At 40.8% G+C, this 13,252-nt stretch overlaps 1 protein-coding gene across 1 annotated transcript in view; it reads right to left on the bottom strand.

Annotated features, from left to right (window-relative positions):
- LOC126416252 (ankyrin repeat and IBR domain-containing protein 1-like) overlaps window positions 1-13,252 on the bottom strand; it is a 567,140-nt gene that overhangs the window by 211,891 nt on the left and 341,997 nt on the right. Inside the window, exons 7-9 of the mRNA XM_050083876.1 lie at window positions 10,911-11,092; window positions 9,905-10,144; window positions 4,294-4,457 (exon numbers count right to left, since the gene is read on the bottom strand). Coding sequence (XP_049939833.1) covers window positions 4,294-4,457; window positions 9,905-10,144; window positions 10,911-11,092 — 586 coding nt within the window. The remainder of the gene's footprint in view (window positions 1-4,293; window positions 4,458-9,904; window positions 10,145-10,910; window positions 11,093-13,252) is intronic.

The following is a 13,252-nucleotide window of genomic DNA, read 5'->3' as shown; positions in this document are numbered from 1 at the left end:
AGTGAGAAACTTAACACCATAATTGGTCATCATGAAGTAGATGACGTTAAGGGCTTCTGATACCCAGGCAGCAAAATAACCTATGACAGATGGGGTAACAAGGACAAAAGAAGCAGACTAGTACCAGCAAAAGGGGCATTCCTAGCCAAGAGAATCTAGTGGTATGAAACATAGCTCTTAAGTCAAGGAAGAAATTTCTGAGATTATAAGTTTGGAGCACAGAATTGTACACTAGTGAGACAGGGACTGTAGGAAAACCAGAACAGAAGAGAATCAAATCATCTGAGATGTGGTGCTACAAAAGAATGTTGGAAATTAGGTTGACTGATAAGGTAAGGAATGAGGAGGTTCCCCACAGAACCTGTGAGGAAAGGATTATAGAGAAAACATTGACAATAAGATGGGGCAGGATGATAGGTTATCTGTCAAGACATGAGGGGATAACTTCCATGACAGTATAGGGAGCTGTAGATGGTACAAATTATAGAGGAAGATAGACTGAAATACAGCCAGAAAATAACCGATGAAGTTTGCAACTGCTACTCTGAAATGAAAAGGTTGGGACAGGAGAGGAATTCATGGTTACTAAAAATGGAGAAGGAGAAGAAGAAGAACAAGCATGAAAAGTAGAAGAAGAGACATGAGAAATAATAACAAGAAGGAGGAGAACAGCCAACAATGAAAAATGATCGAGCCAATGAATATATGTGATTTTGTATTCATGAATGGGAGAAATCGTATCCCATCAAATGAGGGAATCAGCAGTCTACAGAAATTGATGGGATTGGCATTCAAAATGTTAAACACAGTTCAACAGCAACAAAGAGTAGTTTACAAAAAGTCTACATGTGAGAAGCATTTACTGTGTGGTGACAAATTTTAGCTGTCCTGTGGCATGGTAGGTGTATTGGTGGAAAATGTTGGCCCCAGACAAATTATAGCTCACCCAAAAATGTCATAACTGTAACTGTTGTCAATCAGTGTATTCCAAGAAGATACATCTCTTGTATTTCAGTGGAGTCACAAGTAACACCATCCATTACACACTAAATCTGTGAAAAACCCTACACATGTTTGTGTACAAGATAAAGAAGATACCGGAGTGCGCTCTGCAACAAAAATAAGAATTTATGGAGAATATGCTCTCCATGGTTGACTATGTTGAATTCTGTAGTGTAAGAGGAAGAGTGTGGAGTTTCCAAAATAGTTGCTTTACTTCCGTAATTATCAGTATGAACATTATTATTATTAGTATACTTTACAAAACTGTCCTCAAGTGGCTGCTGTGGCTGCTTCTCCCAGTTATTATTTAACATGACTCATTCTGCATAACTGAAGACTCTCCTCTATGGAGCTTGATGCATGAGAAAGTTTAGTGCCGTGAAAATGGTTTACAGCTGAAACAGAACTTCAGCTGGATTGTTTCACAAAAGGACAAATCTGTGATTTTTGAGCTATTGCACTGAAAGCACACATCTGTGTATTCAACCGCACAGGTGACAGCTTGTGCTGTAGTTTTGAGAAAAGGTGTAATTAGAAATTTTGAAGTACTACTACCTGGCACATATTGTTTATGAAAAAAATTGTTGCTACAGTACAAGCACTGAGAACCTACTTGGTAAGTAATTGTACCCTAGCCACTTTTGTTTCTCTTGTGTACATTTCCTACACACTTCACTTGACCTCAATGACTACTTTTGAGGGTCACAGTGAAGGGCACAGTTTGCCATAACAGCCATACAACACTGGACGAGATAGAAAATTGATCTGCCAGGAATGTGCATCCATTTTAATTCATACACTTTAGCAGACGACAGGCAATAATGTACAGTGGAAACTACAGGTTATTCCTACATTGTTGTAGACAACTCACATTTTTATGAGTGGGTGACAGTAACGTGCATCTAAGGGGTATATCAACCTTCATAACCACTTTTTCTGGTTCCTTACAGTGATAGCTGTGTCCCATGCCATCTGTTAGACACATATGGAATTAATTGCAGAATTTATGTACAAAACTTTAATGGCATTCTCAATAAAGAGGAAACTAGTAAGTTTCTATTGTTCACTGTGCCTCAGTTATTTCATTTCATTTGCAGAATTCTTTATGAAGCAGCCTGTATACATAAACCTTGAAACATAAATGTGCTGTTTGGCCATGATAGGAAAACTCTTCATACTGGCACTGCCAATAGTACAGGAAACTGGAACAAGTGTGATAATATTCACAATCTCCAGGCGCTGCCAATATTATCTAGAACACATGTTTCGATAGAAATGTGGCATCCATTTTTAGAGAGCCAGTATTTCTTAGTTTATTGTGCTCTATCGAATTTGTGAGTTGATCTGATTTGCAGACTGTGATAACAGTTTAAAGTGAGTGAATAGGCCATCCCTGGTCCATCGAGTACTTCATCTAGTTTGCCATCAACACCATAATGGAAAATGAAGTTTGTCATTCACAGCAGTAAGTGAAAAATGATTTTTTACATTTTACATTGCTGCAACAAAGAAAAACAGCAAAAGTATCAGCTCCACTCTATTGCACAGGCTAAATTACGAGCTGCTACATACAAAGGTAAAAGCCTGTCCAGTTCTACAAGGCTCAGAAGGTTTCCCAATACTATTCGAGTGAATCACTTGGAACCCCTGGCAACAAGGTTTAATTTCTGTTGTAATTTGAACTATTAATAATATTACTATTGATCATCCTTTAACATGGCAGAGTATTACATTACAATTATTTTGAAATGTATGTTATATTGTTGCTGGAGGACTCAGTGTAGGTGGACTACATGTTGTAAGAGCTACTATATGCACACTGTAGTTTCACATGTAACATGGCTGCTGCTAATATATACAAAGGATTCTTCCTATTAATCCAGTTCTACAATCCTCTATTCCAAAAGCAAAGTACAGGGCATGTATAATTACACTTATATTCCATCTAATTTCCATGATAGTTATAGATAATACACCATACCACAGCAGCCAGGTCAATAAAGCATCATCTAAATATGACTTTTAAGATTACAAAGATAGAGCGATGTTTGAGTGATCATGAGCCGAAAAAATAAACTGCAGTGATAGAACCGTGGGGGAGGGGGGGGGGGGGGGGACTGTGTGGCTTAATTAAAAAGAACAAACCAGCCAAGAAAGTTAATGGTCTTAACAAGCTTGCTGCCAACAGACAGCATAATAATCTACATAAAATAAACTGCTTCAGTTGTGTGATATGCATGTGACTGAAGTTGCATGGGCCAAAATTAAATATAATTTCAGAGAACGCAATGTAACAGATAACATGTCTAAGGAAACTCTTTAGACTCTCATTAATACTGCATTTCTCTCAACTGTTGTGGAGGAATGGATGGTTATTAAAGAAAAATACAACACTTGGAGCAAGAGTACTGGAAGCAACGCGGAGTCATCAAAATGGCTGTTGATGAATTTGTTAATAATACAGCAGCTTCAAGTGATGATGCTGAGGAGTCTTACACTGATGAGAGTAGTGACTGATAATTCATTTGTAATCTTTTTAATCGTTCTTTTGTAATAATTTTTAATCATTTTTATTAATTTCTGATATACCTGTCTTCACGTATCACTAAATATCTACAGTGAATAAATAAATTTAATGTTTCAATGAATTTGACATAACAGTCATTGGCCTTTAATTAAAGGCATCAAAATTTATACCTCTCTGTATCTTAGTTTTTCATTGTTTCTGATAAATAATGTATAATTTCAATTTATATGTATCTGGACTGCACATGCCAATTAATATGGTGACTTCAGTTTCAACTGCAAGTGTCTTTTAAATGAATATCATTTCTTCTTATGTGGCTGCTTTTGCAGAAGCACAAAACACAGATAATGGTGTCAGGAATATTGGTTCTATGCCAACCCACCACTGCACATTTCCTTTGGGCAGCCAATATGTGAGGCAAGGCATGCTGCCTTATGTTCTCTACGACCATCACACAGAAAGTACTATTGTGAACAAAAAGTTGCCCATTTCAGGTCTTGAACTTGAATGTAAAAATAAACTTAAAATTTTGTATCATCGTTTGAGATGTAAACTGATGAAGGTAGAGCTTGCATGAGGTCATGAAAAATTCTTCAGATGTTGAGGTCTTATACACTGTAGTTACAGGTGAGAATTGTTGTTCTCCTTCCAGAACAGGCATATTTTTCTAAGCATGTTAAGCCAAAGTGAATGAGAATGTCATTGTACACCTATTGAAACCAGTGAAATATGCAAATAACCATCATGTAGCCACTAATACTCACCAACAAAAGAAATGCCCATTACCGCAGTCAACAGCATGTGATGTTGGAGGTGGAGAACCTGAGCGAGAGCCAGGTAGTGGCTGCTCATACTCAGGCAGCCGCACTGCTCGACCACAGCCAGGCATTGGGCACCATTTAATGCTTCGGTTGCTCTCCACAAACGCCTAGCATTTAAGAATAATTTGTAAGTCAACTGCATTGAAAGTTCTGAACTCTTATAAATAATTTAAATTGTAGATTGTGTCTGGAGCAAAAGAGAAGCATTCACAAAACAACACAGAACTGCCACAAAAATTACAGATATAGGAAACTAAAAATTTTTTAAAATTAAGTTTTATGTTGCACTAAGTGAGAAGCCTGTCATTGCCCAGGGATTTATTTATGGCTGTGCCTGAGATTTCATGTGTGTGGAATTTATTTTTTACTTATAAGCTTCTTTGTACACAGTCTCTGACTGGTATGATTGGGGGACATGTATGAAGAGCTTGTTTGCCTCACTAACACAGGAGAGAGCCATGTAAAATTGGCCGTGTGAAAAGCAGCTGACACCAAGTTCCAAGATCGCAGCACACAGAGTCTCACCTTGTGCTTTGTTTATGATCATGGCATAACATAAGATCACTAGAAATTGTACATGTAAAAAGTGAAATGGTAAATTGTTTGAAATAAGCGGGATTCAGGGTATAAAAACTTACTCACTTGCACCACTTCTCATCAAAATTTCTGCTTCTGGGATGTTATGTTGTAAAGATGTAACTACAATCCTCTTCAAGTAAAGGGTTCTGAGAAGCAAGAACCCTGGCAACCCAGACCATCACTCCTGGTTGTCAGTCTGTATTGTGGATGACAGTCAGGTTGGTATCACACAGTCTTTGACCTGGAATCTCATTGACTGGAATAGAATTGTCTTCAGTGATGAGTCTCATTTTGAACTGAGCCCTGATTACATGTGAATACCTGCCTGGAGACGCCCTGGACAGTGGAATGATACCAGCCTGACTGTCGCTCACCATACAGCCTTATAACCAGGAGTGATGGTCTAGGGTGCCAGTTCTTTCCACAGTATGACCCCATTGGTTGTCATCCTCAATACCCTTACAGCACAGTGGTATGTTGGCGATATTCTACACCCCATTTTGTTGCCCTTTATGGCTAGCCAACCTGGCCTGATGTTTTAGCAAGATAATACCTGCCCGCACTGTGCGAGAGTTTCTACTGCTTGTCTTCGTGCTTGCCAAAGCCTTCTTTAGTAAGCAAGGTCATTGGATCTCTCCCCAATTAAGAATTGTTGGAATACTTTGGGTAGGGCCTTCCAAACAGCTTAGGATTTAGGTGATGTAATGTGCCAATTGGACAGAATTTGACACGATATCCCTCAGGAGCATATCCAACAATTCTGTAAATCAGTGACAAGCCAAATAATGGCCAGAAGTGGACCAACACATTATTGACTTGCTCCACTTCTGAAGCTCTTTCTCTTGAACAAATCACCCAATTTTTCTGAAACAGTAATCATTTGTTTGTTTATACATCTACATCACATTTACTGATTTGCATCCAATTTGGATAATTCCTTTGTGGTGAACAGTTAAATACATGGAAGAGAAACAAAGATAATAAAATGTACAGATACTAGAAGGAAGGAAGGAAGGAACAAAGGGATAGTTGCTCTATAGCCTATGTCAGGAGAGAGAACAATTTGAAGTAACTTTTTCTTTCCACCTGCAACTACCTATTGTATCTTTTCTTTTCATGCTTCCTTTTTTACTGTATTTTTGTATATTCCAACTGTAGCATCTGGCCACTTGTGCACCAAATAACACCACAGGTCACATCTTTGGCTGGCATGTTGGCACATTCTAGGCATCCTACACTGAAACCAGACACATGCAGCAATCACAATTCTGGTCATACACACCACAGACCAAATGACAACAGCAACATGCTGCTCTGTGTTCGCACCACACAACAACAGCATCACACCCGTCTGGGTACAAACCACACTCCAGTGGACTCCACAAGAGGCACCATCATCACCTGCCAGCTGCACATGCAACCAATCATTGCACTGCAAACCCAATCCATGCACCACTCGTCAAGTGTCTGCAAGCCACACGACCGTCACAGAAACCCTTCAGCTAGATTAATTAAGATGCTGCATGATCACTAGCCTACAGCACTCGCTCTCACTCCAGACTCAATGCCTGCAAATCTTTGCACCTTATCTGTTGGCAGCGATCTTCAGCAGCAGCCATCAGTCCCTCCCCTACCTCCAACAGAATGTTGAGTCAGCAAGGCCCAGGACTCCAACCAAGACACTGACTGAGCCGGACATCAGCCTGGCCATACTATCATGTGCCGTTCTATCCACCTCATAAGGACCAAGACATAAAAGTGGCAATGAGGAACAATCCTATGTGTGTCTTTTCTTTTGTATATACTTCTCACATCTTCATGACCACCATGGCTGTTCCTGCACTGGAACTACCACAGCTCCAACTTTAACAGTTACATGATCTGTAGTTGCAGCATCTCACTCAGGGCACTGCTCATTTAACTCAGCACTGTCCCGTGAGAATGCTCCCACATGCTACAGACAGGACAGCATAGTTTCTGCATCACACATGGCACTTCCTGCATACCACTGCATGCTTCTTCGATGGTGCCTTGCCCATCCTGATGCTGTTCCCCCTCTCCCCTGGCTAGAGACTTAGTGCAGCTTCCTCTGCAGTTCAATCCTACTTAGAATTCATGGCCTACATTCCTCGCAAAGCTGAACCATCTTCTCCTCATCTCTGCTCTTCTTATTGTTCTCTTCTGGCTGCCTCTAGCTCCTCTGTCTCCAGTACCCCCAACTACAGCACAGTTTCCTCAGATTCCAATGCCCTCTCTTGCTCTATGCATCCTCAGAATCTCTTGCTCTACCACTCTGACACATTCTTCGGCTCCACCACCCTCTTCAACTTTTCTTCCTTTTCAGGCTTTGGCACTTCACCCAGCTCTGAAGCCTGCTCTAGTCCTCCAGTGCCTGCACCTCAGGCCGTGTTGGTCCCTGTATCACAGGATTTTCCAGCTCCTGTGCATCAGGCCTCGTCAGTTCCTGAACCACGGGTGCCGGCCAAATCCTGTGCCATGGGCACCTCCTGCTCCTGTGCCTTCCGATACTGTGCCTCCTGATCTGGGTCCTCCTGCTGTGATGCCTTCTGTTGCTGTACCAACAGATCCTGTGTCATCTATCCCTGCATCATCAGCACCATCACTGCTGGCTCCAGTGCCTCTTCCTGTTCCAGCACCACCGCCATCCTCCTCACCACTGGCCAGCTAGCTGCACGACTCCTCACTCCCCTCTCCATTGGATACTCTCATTTCCTTCCTGTGCATCTGACATGCACGCTCAAAGGACTTCCTTTCTTCATCCACTGATGGCATTGCTCTGCTCCCTTCCAACTGTGATGACCCTGGTGTATCACCCCCTGACACATCAGCCTTCTTTCTGCCTGTCAAAGATTCTTTGCTCTTGTCCTTGGTGCCCTGCTTCCCTCTGGGGCCTCTAAGCTTCTGTGTATGGGTTCCACTCATCTCATGTTTTTGCCTCTTCTCCAACATATGACTCCACAGTTTGTACTGTGCCTAAGGTGTGGTCCTGCCCATTGCTGCCTCATCCTGCACCAGGTCTCACCACCCTTGGAGGCCTGGTTGTTCTTTCCTGATGACAGCTCTGCTTGCCTCTTGCTTTCCATATCCACATCTTCTCTCACCTGGCGACTGTCCTCCTTCAGTCAAGTTTGACACTACCAGATCACTTCATCTGAATGATGCTGCCATGGTCAGCTCTCCTCTCAAGAATGGCCCCACACCCAGATCTTCAATACACAATGGTGACAGTACTGGCCATGTGTCGATCTTCCTCGGGCAGTCTTTCTGGCATCCGATGTCACCTACTGCCACACTCACCACCCCCTCTGGCTGCGAGGTCCAAATTTCTTCCCTCCCCCTGCCCTTCATCAGGAAGATGCAGTGATGGCTGGTCTCCCTTCCATGAGTGCCATGCCATAGCAACCAGCACTGAGGTCCCCACTTACGTTCACTTCCTACATGTGCCACTGCACTCCCACGTGCACCACTGTGCTCCTATTCACAACACTGTGCATGTCAAGACACACACTGCAGCCTTCACACTTACAGCTGCCTCTGCAATTGGGCATGGGACTATCTCTGCGTAGCACTCCCCAGTCTGATGCTAACTATCAGGACAGGTCTTTCAGTCTTCCATTTTTCTTTAGTGCTTCTTTGATGCATATGTTTCCTTCCACACCATCTTCATACTTCTCCTCTTCCTTCAGTGCCTTTTCTTTGCACATTCTAGTCCATTTTTTCCTTGTGCATCAGATCTCATCTTTGCTCTTCGGGATCCTTGCATGCTCGTGCCACTTTTCCACTTTCTGGCACTTCTGTTGCGCCCCCACTCAGGGCCCATTCTCCATCCTCCGGAGCATCTCCACCTTCCCTCTGGCAATCAGTGCTTCATGGTTTAGCCATCTGTTTCAGGGGGAGGGGCTGTATGTCTGGCCACCTGCCTGCCCAAATACCACTACAGAATGTATCTCCAGCCAGCTGGTTCCCATACCATAAGCATCCTCTGCCGACCCAGACACATACGGCAATCCCAATTCTGCTCATATATGCTGCTCACCACCTCATGTACATACCAGATGACAACATTAACATGTCCCTCTGTGTGCATGGCAGAATCTGGCAGGCTCCATGAGAGAGACCAGCACTGCTCGCCACCAGCACCTGCAGCCACACAGTCCACTGCAAACATGGCACATTTTGTCTGCATGCCATGTCATGTGCCTGCATGTCACATGATCATCATGGAAATCCTTCGAAAGGATTACTTAAGATTATGCATGACCACTAGCCTACAGCACTTGCTCTCACTCTGGGCTCAACACTGGCTGTTCCTTGCATCTCATCCATTGGTAGTCATCTTCAGCAGCATTCTTCAGCACCACACAGATCTCTGACCACATGTCGACCCAGGGCAGTACAGGACTCTGAACAAGACACTGACCAGCTTGCACCTGACTGAGCTGGACACAAATCTGCACATTGACTAGAACACCATCTACGACATCAACCAGGCATCAGCTAGACACTGACCTAAGACATTGAGTTGGACTATGGTGATAACTCTATCATTCATAATAAGTGGCTCTTATTTTCTACATCACATCAGAACTGTGAACTGTTCATTTGTGCATTACCCATAAAATTGGTTCTTTCATTAACCAGTGAATCAAGTTTATTACATGCTGTCCTTGTCACCTCAGGAGTACCAAAATATAAAACTTGTAATGAAAGAATTTTTAAAAATTCTGAGCACTGGATATTCAAGTACTACAAAATTTATCTCATGTGATCCTTGATCATTTACTCCTAACTTGGGGTCATGTAGGTGCTCCGCTTTTGTCAAAAAGTTAGTACTCAATTTTTGCTTCTATTATGTTGAAATATAAATTGAATCTACATATAATGTTTAGAAAATAATAATTTAGAACCATGATGCAAACCTAGTAATTTAATTACTGCAGTATATCATACAGACCTCAATATCAAACTGAAGATATCGACGAGCCATATCTGGAGAAACAAGCTTCTCTATTACATCCGCAGGCACTAACATGGGGCACTGGTAAGCAGGACATAGAATTCCATGGGCATCGCCAGCTTGGATCTTGACTGTGAGATAATTCTCCCAGCACGAAGTGCAGAAGCGGTGACCACAGGGTGCTGACACATCACCACCAGTCTCCTCTGACACTGGCAGTGTGCAGATTTCACACTGCTTATAATGCAAACAAGAAAATTTGGTGAAACAGAAACAGTCTGAGAAGATTTAGGTAGAAAAGAAAGAAGATACATGAAGGCAGAACAATTAGTTTATATGGTATTATCTACACTTTTCCCACAAATGATCTCTCTCTCTCTCTCTCTCTCGTGTGTGTGTGTGTGTGTGTGTGTGTGTGTGTGTGTGTGTGTAAGACAGAGAGGCAAACAAAATAAAACTGAAGCATTAAGAAAGCAAGAAAGCATATAGTTAGTAATGATGTAACAAACAATAAATCATGAAACAGACTACACATATAACCATAAATTAAGGACAATCCAAAATACACATTTTTACAGGAAACTGCTACTCTCTGTTTACAAGAAACTGCTACTTTCTGTATTTTTAAAACATGTTATACGTCTCATGTGGAAGCCTGCAGCATTACTCTAATAAAAGATCACTGCACGTCTGTGCCTCAGTGCACATGAGGAAACATGAGTCACATGCATTATAGCAAGTTTCAAATGAAAATATTATTTTAATTGTAACAGATCTTACCACCCCCTCCCCCTCCAATCCCCTCCTCTCTTCTCCTCATCCCTTCCCTCCCAGCGAACTCTGCACAGATAATCCACAAACTGAATTTTTTGCACCCAGGTAATCAGGAGTTTGCTGTATTCACAAATGGAAGCTATTTGGCAAGTGCTATATGTTAAAATTTGTATGTCTAATTTTTCACATGGCCAGTACATGCAAAAGAAAATCTTATCATGACACTCACAACAGGCTCTGTAAGGTCTTCAGGGTCTGGTGGTATATCTGGAGGCTGCAGAACTGGGGATGAAGGTGTGCTGCCACTGTCACGGAGCTGAAGAGCCGAGGCTGGGGGCTGCACACCTGCCAACTGGCAACAAGCAACTGCATCCTTCATCCACTTGTCTAGGAGGGCCTCGCGGGACCATTCTGAAACATTGTTTCTTCTCTGAATTACATAGTCCACAATGAACATTTGAAAAAAACCACAGCACAGAAATGTTATTAAAGTTTAAATTACTACATCATAACATGTAAATAGAATGAATGACAGTGATGAAATGCAGAGAGGATAAAATTTGGCACAAATGAAAAAGGTAGAAAATAAGACAAGATAAATTCAAATCCAGTACTTTGTCATTAGTGTTGGCAAAATATCCGCAAAAGGGGTCTTCCACATAAAGTAGGACACATGTACGATATTTAAAAGTTTAAAATTTGGTACTTTTTACATATTTTTTGAAAAGGCTGGACTTTTTACTGTATGGCAACAATGGTTTGTGGCCCATTATTGATTGCCCTCCTTAATTTGTAGCCATTTTTATAATGCCATATGTTTTTCATGTGATGAGAGTGTGAGTTGGAGATTTTAGACCTTCATTTCAACTAATTGGCAGGTAAGAATTAATATATCATTATTTATATTACTGTTTCATACCCTAATGTATTGCATAAAGAGTATAAAACTGAAGTGGGTAAATTATAGGCTGGGGTAAACAATATAACACAACAGCATGAACTTTCATGTAACATGAGTCACTTACATGTAATTAAGTTTGCATGTCAATAGAGATATATGAGAGATAACCTTATCTTGTTCAGTAATTTACTTCTTAGTATGAATGTGTAACTAACATCACTACTAAAAATTTCCCAATTTCAACCAATATAGTAAAAACAGAAAATTAACAGTGTAATGTGACTCACATAATCTGAGTCACAGTTGTATTATTTTAAGGTTAGAAGAAGAGGATGCTCTTAGTAGCAGCAGAAAGACAGAGTAGGAGGAGGGAAAAGTTAAAGAATGAAGGAAAAAATGAAGAATTTAAGAAGAAGCATCTGGAAGAAACTCGAAAAGGCCAGCAGAAGTAGAAACAAAAGTTTCTACATTTGAGTCAACATAAGCAAGGGCTGTTATCATAAGAAAGAAGAGATAAAAATGGGGAGGGAGTTAGAAAACACAGGCAACATAAGATGCAAGATCAGCAGCCTAGTAAAGCAAGCTTATCACCATATAAGTCACTTAGCGCTCTGGATAAAGCCATGGCTCAAATGCTGCAATTGCTTTCATTAGCAAGGTACTGTCAACTATACCTGAAAATGTGAAGGTATTTTCAATCTGGTCAGATGGACCTGCCTCAATTCAATCATTTCATAATGTGGAAATCTATTGGAACTTATTTGCTGCATCCCATGGTAAAAAAGCCGCAAACGGAATTGATGCAGTTGCGGAATGGCTAATGGGGAATGCAGTAAAAATGCAGAAATTCATAGTAGGTGATGCATCAACCTTCGCTCAGGTAGCTGCAAGTACCACAACTATGTAGGTTTTTCATGTGTCTATTGATGAAATTCAAGGAATCAATGTAAAACTTAATTTGGCTCAAATATTTATTCAGCACCATCAGTACCAAACATAAAGAGCATTCACTACTTTCACCAAAAGAAAGGAGTACTACAAACATATCTGCTGTCTCCAAAGAATTTTGTTGCTGCAGATCATCATACTGAAGAAACTATAGTAAGTGTGAAAACTGGAGACTGGTACAAAGTAGGATATGACAGAAAATTCAATGCCGGAGTAGTACGTGCAGTTTTTGGAAATTCTTGCTTGATCAGTGCAATGGAGTGTGCTGATCACTACTGGAAATGGCCTGTAAAATGTGACGAAATTATAAAGAAAATGCAAGAGGATATTTTCAGTTCTCTGACATTTAATTGAAACAGTTCATTTTCCCAGATGTCATGCTCTTATAATTTTTCATAGTATTTGAAAAGTGAAATGTTAATGTTAATTTTACCTTATTTAGCACATAATGTCGTATTTTCTTATCTCTGTTTGCAGGAAAAAAATTTCCAAGAAGAGGTAGCAAGTAACATGAGTCATGTAACATTGAATCACACGCCTTTTTCAATATATTACAATATTCACATGGTATAAATATTTTTAGAAATCTGTAACTCTGCCATTTGAATGCCAACCTAATACACATTTTCTGTGATAAAAACCAGATCCATACTCCTGATAGTTTGAGAACACTTTTGACCTAAAATGCACATTAGTAATAGGATGTCCCAAATTTGTAACGT

The sequence above is a fragment of the Schistocerca serialis genome, chromosome 8 (genome assembly GCF_023864345.2).
Source record: "Schistocerca serialis cubense isolate TAMUIC-IGC-003099 chromosome 8, iqSchSeri2.2, whole genome shotgun sequence".
In the NCBI taxonomy this organism is placed as follows: Eukaryota; Metazoa; Arthropoda; class Insecta; order Orthoptera; family Acrididae; genus Schistocerca; species Schistocerca serialis.
This window is presented reverse-complemented; position numbering and strand designations above follow the sequence as displayed.